This window comes from Capricornis sumatraensis, chromosome 14, assembly GCF_032405125.1.
Source record: "Capricornis sumatraensis isolate serow.1 chromosome 14, serow.2, whole genome shotgun sequence".
Classification (NCBI taxonomy): Eukaryota; Metazoa; Chordata; class Mammalia; order Artiodactyla; family Bovidae; genus Capricornis; species Capricornis sumatraensis.
Genome location: NC_091082.1, coordinates 65,625,744 through 65,633,973, shown reverse-complemented (window position 1 = coordinate 65,633,973; position 8,230 = coordinate 65,625,744). Strand labels below are relative to the sequence as shown.

The 8,230-nt window shown below is 43.3% G+C and overlaps 1 protein-coding gene across 2 annotated transcripts in view; it reads left to right on the top strand.

The window, feature by feature from the left end:
- The first annotated feature begins 316 nt into the window (after positions 1-316).
- The window catches only part of ASTN1 (astrotactin 1), a 356,098-nt gene continuing 348,184 nt past the window's right edge, over positions 317-8,230 (top strand). For both annotated transcript variants that reach the window (XM_068986030.1, XM_068986031.1), the window contains exon 1: positions 317-599. In XM_068986030.1, the coding sequence (XP_068842131.1) occupies positions 317-599 (283 nt within the window). The remainder of the gene's footprint in view (positions 600-8,230) is intronic.

The following is an 8,230-nucleotide window of genomic DNA, read 5'->3' as shown; positions in this document are numbered from 1 at the left end:
ACCTGATTCCCCAGAATCTTCAGCTCCCTTCCTCTTTCCTCCGACGTCCTTCCTTCTTTCTTCTCTCCCCACTTCCCCCCAACCTCCCCTCTTGCCTTCCCCAGATAAGCAGCTCCAGGAAACAAAGAGCGCGCGGGCTCTCCGTAGCCCTGCACCAGGCCAGCGGCATCTCTGTCCGGGGGACCCGGGCTTTCCCGGCTCCGCATCCCCTCCCCAACCTCCCCCGCCTCCCGCGCTCGCTCGCTCGCTCGCTCCCTCCCCGCTCGCTGCCTCCCCCACCTTCGCAGCGCTGGGAGGAAGGCGGCCGGGGCTCAAGATGGCTTTAGCCAGGCTCTGCGCCCTGCTCGCCTGCTGCTGGGGGCCGGCGACGGTGCTGGCCACGGCCGCCGGCGACGTGGATCCTTCCAAGGAGTTGGAGTGCAAGCTCAAGAGCATCACGGTGTCGGCGCTGCCCTTCCTGCGCGAGAACGACCTGAACATCATGCACAGCCCCTCGGCCTCCGAACCCAAGCTCCTCTTCTCCGTACGCAACGACTTCCCGGGAGAAATGGTCGTGGTGGACGACCTGGAGAACACGGAGCTGCCCTACTTCGTGTTGGGTGAGTCCCGGGGGAGGTCGAGGCGGCCCGAGGCGCTGGCCCGGCGCCCCCAGCCCCCCCACTCTGGCTCGCTCTCCACACCCACTCGCCGACTCCCTCCCCTCCCCCACCCTACCTCCCTGGATCCGCCCCGTACCCAGACCATTCTCCGAGCCGACCTACAGGCGGGCGCTTCAGTGCACCTGACTTCTCCCCCGAATCCGACCCGGATGCTGGGCCTCCCGCCTCCCCTGCGCTGCCTCGGCCCCCAAGGAACAGGTTGCCCGAGTCCCTCTGAAACCGTCCCCGGCTTTCATTCATAAGCACACGCACCGGAGCACTTCTTTGCTGCTCCCAGCTCAACTCCCAGAAGCCCTTTTCCTGCTCCCAGGCCACAAGCTCAGTTCTTGGTTTCAAGCCCCCTGGACCACCCCCACCTCCCCCACCCCGCCCACAGCATCTCCTGGGGACAGTTAAAAATAGGTATCTAGTGCTCACCTAGCCAGGCCTGTGCACGGCAGATTGGGTGATTCTCAAGAATTCTCTCAGTGAGAGCTCTTTATCTGTCACTAGGCTGCTGACCCTGGGTTCCATCCCTGGGTTGGGAAGATTCCCCTGGAGGAGGACATGGCAACCCACTCCAGTACTCTTGCCTGGAGAATCCCATGGGCAGAGGAGCCTGGCGGGCTGCAGTCCAAGGGGTCGCAAAGAGTCAGACAGGACTAAGCACACACAGGCTGCTGACACTCTGGCCTTCCTTCGGAACACAAGTTTCTTACACCCTTGGTGTCCAATCTGCCAAGTCCTACCTCCATGCTTTCGTGTAACAGATGCCTCCAAATCTCCCAACTCCTTGAATAAAGAAATCATCCATACTGTTGTCTGTTAACATTGGCATCTTTGTTCTCAAGTTCCGTTAGAGAGATAGACACAGGCATTCCTGCACAAAGAATGGCTTCCCTGGTCAAGAAGCCCTTCCTTCCTTTGTTTGTTTACATCTCTCTCTTGGTATCCTATTTTAATTTTCTTAGGCCACAAAACTCCTTCAGATACTAGAACTTCTACATTACTTCTAGTCCACTCCTCTTTTTTCACTACTGAGCTGCAAAAGATGCTCTAGTCCTACTTCTGCAGGAAGTAGGACTATCCAAAATTTCCTTCACTTCTCCCCGTGCAGATCCACCTCACCTTGCTGTGCAGGCCAGCCATGCAGTCCATGTCTTTAGTGCTGCTATAAACCACCATTCTTATTTTGCCAAGGAGAGAATTAATAGACAGACACCAGTAAGTTTCTAGATCCAAGGAAAAAATGTGATAATGTCCAGGAACCTGTTCCATCCATTTGACTGCCCTACAAACTAACGTTCACTTTGTAGGGACGTGGCTTCTTGATGGCTGTATGTAGGTTAGAACCACAAATGGAATGGTGTTTCACATCCCTTTCATGCTCTTTCCTATGAGACATGAAACATTGAGTAAACCCCCACTCTCCAGTCTATGGAAAAACAATTTCAAAAACTGCCTGGTCCTTTGAAAAGTTGGTTTATAGTTCCTGGAGTACAGCTTGGTAGACCTCATTAAGCCCAACCTATAGTCTTGATGGTGTTTATTTTTGCATTAGAAATGTACTAATAACACAAAAACTGGGGGTTGGCTGGGAATGCTGACATGGTGGATACGCTGTTCATTAAAATGTATGATTGCTGGGTTATTTGGTGGGTGTAAATTTTGTGTTGGAAGTCATGCTGATGTGCAAGTACACAATCTGTTTATCATCCACTGTAAGAACGAGTGTAGGGAATTACATGTTTCTAAAGAGCCTATTTTGGGGCTCTACATGCAGTGTTTACTGTGCATGAGAAGGGACATGTGTGGTACATGAAAAAAGGAAGATTGGATGAGCAGATCTCAACGTCCCACTTCCTTTTTTGCAGAATCCCGAAGGCAGGGCCTGAAGCCATGATGTGCCTGCTCAGATCCAATGTGCACAGCAAAAGCCCACATGTTAAAGAATGGGTTCTGCACCTCTGTGCAAAGCTGCCCACTGCAGCATCCTGCTGGAGTTGCTATGGTAACCTCCTGCAACTTGGCATTGACACACAGGAGCAGACACACACTCTTATTTCAGTGGCAGATGCATTTGCTAAATGCATTGATTGTCCCCTGCCCTCCCAGTCAGTGGGGGTATGTGCAGAGCCAGAGATATGCTGGTACCTCCCCTTTTGACTCTGAATTCCCAGGGGAAGTAGGAGTGAATCTCAGCTGGGGCAATGGGCCAAAGCAGGGGACAAAAGGAGAGAAGTCCAAGTTCACGGAAGTCAAGTGTGGTTGCTTTTGAACTTAATTTTTGTAGTTCTGGATCCTGTCACTCGTGGTCAATAGTAAGTTCTGTAGTGACCTTGATTTATAGAGTTTTTCCTACTCTTATCTCTAGAACCTGGTTTGTTTAATCCACCCCCAGATGAATTTGAATCAGTCAGTTCTGGGAATTTACTGAGCATTTACTTGCTAAGCACTTTTACGTGCTGTTAGGGTATAGAAGTTAAAAAAGGTTCCTACCCTGAGAGCTGAGAGTAATAACACCTGATTGTGTGGTTCTTAAAGGTTCTTAAAGGCTGTAGGAATTCAGAGGAAGACACTTGCATGGCAAGAACAGACTCCATGGAAGATATGGGCTTGACTAGGGGCCTTGATCAGATCCTTCTGTCTGCAGCATCAAGTCCTATCACTTCATTGAGGCATCAGGGGTCTTCTGACCATAGCCTTCTCCAGCCTTTTATCTCTGCAAGCCTGCTCTGGCTCTTGGGACTCTATACATGCTCTTCCCTCTCCTCCACTTGGCAGCCTTCTTCCTTCTATACCCTGCTCACATGTCACTTTTCTATAAAGGCTTCCCTACCCCCACCAAAGTAGTTTGGGTTCATTCATCCCTTTTCTGTACTCTTTGCATGAATTGAAAAAAGTGTGCACGTGTGCACACACACACACGCGCTCACTAACAAAATTAAAGAGAGGTTAAATTTGGCTTGGCCTAGAAATGGTGAAGCCATTTGAGGTCATGGAAAGGATGAGCCAAGGATGGTGGCAGGAATGAGTGTGGGACTAGCATGCCTACGGAGTAATACGGAGATTAGTCTGGTGGTCTGAGAGTATAGACAACCGTGTCTGGCTCTGAGAGTGGGATGTGGCCCATGGCTTAAAAGCCAGGCAGGGGAGGGTTGACTTGACGTAGGAGGCACTGAAGGCTGACTTGCAGAGGCTGTCTCAGCCGTCAAAACTGTTGTCAATTTTGCTTGCAGAATAACTCTGAGGGACAGTGAAGGGGGTGGCATTATCTCCTGTTCTCTGAATTTGCAGTAGGATTTGCAAATTCTGGTGAAAGGGCCATATGTAACTTTCAGATGTGTTTTGTTTGGCTACACATAGTTTTGAATTTGAATGTTCTCAGTCAAGCCACGCCATCTCTAGATTGCCATACTTCCTGGGAATATTGGTTGTACGATGGCTGCACCTCTTTTTTATGGCACCTATCTGGCACCTCTTAGGTCATCTAAACCCCTGTTTTCAGAAATGCTGTAAACTTTCTATAATATGCAAAATAACTGCAGTTCCTAATTCAAGATATTTAGCTACAGAATTCTTATTATCCTCTCAGGAGACTATAAAATTTTGATGAACTAGCCAATTAAAATTTCATATCTTAACTAAAATCTTGCATCTTCATCTTTCAAAACAGTAGACTTTCCAGCTTTGGAGGCATATCTGATTTTGAGACAACTGGTTAACCTGAAGTATGGCTTCTGTGCTGAAGTGTGGTTTTCTGTGATGTGAACAGAACATATTTATCAGTCTCATTACTGTTTGAAAGTGATGCTCCTCTGTTTCAGACCCAGCTATTGAGCGTGTGTAAAACTTAGGGAAGAAAGCTGTTTCTCTTGTGCCTGGGAGTTTCGCTTTAGCTGTCATGGCTTTTGATTGAAGAAGGTATGCCTCAGGATAAATCAATCAGCCTGCAGAGATGTAGTGAGTTCCTGCATGCAAGGTGCTATTTAAAGTGTCTGGAGCAGGCCAGTATGGTGGTTAAAAGAACAGGCTTTGAAGACAGATCTGGTGTCAACTCGGGAGGACTTTCCACTTATTCCATAGTGGAGAAAAAGAAAAGGATGGAGAGGTTAAGTAACTTACTCAAGGTCACATAGCTAATAACTGATGGATCCGTAACTCGAACTCAGGTCAATATGACATTTAAGTCTTTCTCTTAGTTACTATTTCATATGTCTTAAAAGTTTTAAAAATCTATTCTTTTTCATGGTTGAATGAAAGGAGCCCTGGCAATGGATAGAGTAGGAAAATATATTCAGTTTGTATAAAGGAGTCCTTTGTGGCTTCTATGTAAATACCTTTCGAATATCTTTGTCCATTGAGTGATTTCTCACATAAGCCTTAATGCTGAAGAGGGTGAACTTCATCAAGAAGTATTTATCTGAGTAGGTATACTTACCTAAGCAGAATCGAGGAATTTCTGCTTCATTCATAGTTTCCAGGTCTGAGTAGTCATGTTGTATGGCATGCAATGGCATCCACAGTCATGTGAACATGGTAGGCTAAGTAGGGATTAAGGGAACATGCTCTGTGCTCTTCTGAGAAAGGCCCAACAGAAATATAAACTGGGGAGCCCAGAGAGTAGGCTCTGCTGTGAAATGGAGCCATCCAGAAGGCACTGTGCTTTCAGCTTCTTGACCAAAGCCACTGAAGTTTGTAGTGGGCGATCTTGTGCTTAGAATTCACCGCCAGAGCTCAGTGATGCTGCTTGAATAGCAGTTACCGAGCTTTTTGATTGGCTTCAAATATAACATCAGACATAGTTTTCTACTTACTTTTGAGCTTTGCCTAATAGGAAGTATCTCACTGTTTTTTCACACATCGGTCCATCTTCCCATTCAAGAAGAAACTTGGAAATTTGTTCCTTTTCCTTCTTTTTGTTCTCTGCTACAATGAGCTGCCTAGGTAAACAGCGAATGCATTCATATAGAGTGGCAGCCCCATCTAAAACATGGGAGGGTAACTGGTAGCAATCCTAACGTAGGGAATTCAGCACTCATATAACTCATACCAGCAGAATGCACTAATTTATGGTATTGAGAGGGTTACTATTTACTGTTTCTCTACAGAACGGTGGGTTTTACATCAAAGGAATTTTGAATGCAAGAGTGATGAATTTTACAATGCTTCAAATGCTCTTCTAGATATACTGAGCTGGTCTGAATTCAAGTTTTTGAAAGAAAAGTAAAATACAAGCTTAATTTCTTTATATATCTTTGAAGGCAAGATTGAGGTCTTGTTTTACAGTATATACATGTATATATTTTATATACATATATTTTATACTTTCTTTTTAAGGAATGTAATCAAACCTAAAGTATAGTAGTTTCTCAGATTAAGGCCAGTTTACAAGAACAGAACTTGGCAACTTTTCAGCAGGAATATACCAAATCTTTATTTCTTCACTTTTATACCAAGTTCAAATACATGTACACAGATAGCAGAAAAAGCTCTATTTTTAGCAAGTTAATTTCCAAGAACAGTTAAAGCCTATGGTAAATTTTAATATACCAAAACTTGCCATTTATCATCACTGTTACTATAAATATTATAAATATAGTTAATATTTTAAAAATCATATACACTGAGAGAAAAAAACAAAGTGCTTCTATTGCTCTCCAAGTTTCCAAGGAACAAAATTCGGAAAAATTAAATTGTTCCTGATGGCAATCTGAATTGACATGATGACTTTTGTAAAACAATTTGGTATATATTAAATAGTAAAGTTAAAAATATACATGCTTCATGACCCAGCAATTCCAAGTTTTTATTACACAGGGCTTCTTACATGTATTTACAAGAACATTTGTGGTAGCATTGTTGGTAGTAGCAAAACCTGGAAGCAACCCAACATCTGTTCATAGAAGGCTAGACGTAGACAAGGTGTATAGTCACTCAATAGTGTATTATCTAGCCACATTTACCAATAATGAGTTGCAGCTACATATACCAACATGGGGAAACCTCACAAATGTATCATTAAGTGAAAATAGCAACTAGCTTAAAAATACAAATGGTACAATTTCATTTGTATAAAATTAAAAATAACAACATGTTTAAGTATACATGCACATGTACAATTTGTATGAAAAACAAGGTGTCAGAAAAACAGAAAGGATGGGTGTTACTTCTGGTGAAAAGGTGGATGATGTGAAGGAAGAGGGAAAGAAAAGGGGCTTCAAACATTCTGGCAGTTCTTTTGTAATTAATTTTTATTGGAATATTGTTTATTTACAATGTTGTGTTACTTTTAATTGTGCAGCAAAGTGAGTCAGGTATACATATACCTATATCCACTCATTTTATATTCTGTGCCCATATAGGTCATTACAGAATACTGAATAGAGTTCCCTGTGCTATACAGTAGGTTCTTGTTAGTTATCTCTTTTATATCCAGTAGTGTGTACATGTCAGCCCCAGTCTCCCAATTCATCTCTCCCCATCCCTTTCCCCCTTGCTAACCACAAGTTTGTTGTCTACATCTGTGACTCAGTTTCTACAATTTCTATTTTGTAAATAGGTTCATTTGTACCAGTTTTTAGATTACACATATAAGCAATATCATATATTTGTCTTTCTCTGACTTACTTAACTCAGCATGACAGTCTCTAGGTCCATCATGTCACTCTGCAAGTGGCATTCTTTCTTTCTTTTTAATGGCTGAGTAATATTCCAGTGTGTGTGTGTGTGTGTGTGTGTGTGTGTGTGTGTGTGTGTGTGTGTGTGTGTGTGTGTGGTGTGGGTACCACACTGTCTTTATCCATTCCTCTGTCTATATACATTTAAATTCTTCCATGTCTTGGCTCTTGTAAATAGTGCCACAGTGAACACTAGGGTGCATGTATCCTTTCGAAATAAGGTTTTCTCCAATATATGGCAGTTCTCAATTTTTTTTTTTCCTTTTTGAAAGAAATTTTTATAGCAGTTTTAGATTTAGAGAAAAATTATAAAGACCATACTGTTCTTAACTCCTGTTAAAAACTCCTGTTCTTAACGTCTTTATTAGTATGATACATTTATTGCAATTAAAGAACCAATATTGACATGTCACTATTAACTAAAGTCTATACTTTATTCAGATTTCCTTAATTTTTACTTAGTTTTTGTCTTTAAAAACTAAGTTTCCTTAGTTTTTATCTTCTTTCTGCCCCCAAATCCTGCCTGAATCTTACATTGAATCATCACATCTCCTTAGACATCTTTTTACTATAAGAGCTTCTCAGACTTCTTTTTGATGATTTTCGAAGTTTTGGGGAGTATTCCTCAGGTATTTTGTAGAATGTCCCTCCATTTGTTTGGATTGTCTAATGTTCGGATCTGTCTAACGTTTTCTCATTCTTAGATTCGAACTTTGAGTTTGGGGGAGGAAGCTGTAAAGTGTCATTTTCATTGCATCATGTCAGGGGTACATTTCATCACTATGACCTGTTGACCTTGATCACCTGGCTGAATTTGTCAGTTTTCTCCACTGAGAAGTTACTTTTCTTTCCCCGTTTCCATGTTGTTCTCTTTGAAGGCAGTTCATTACAGATATCCCATACAAAAGAATG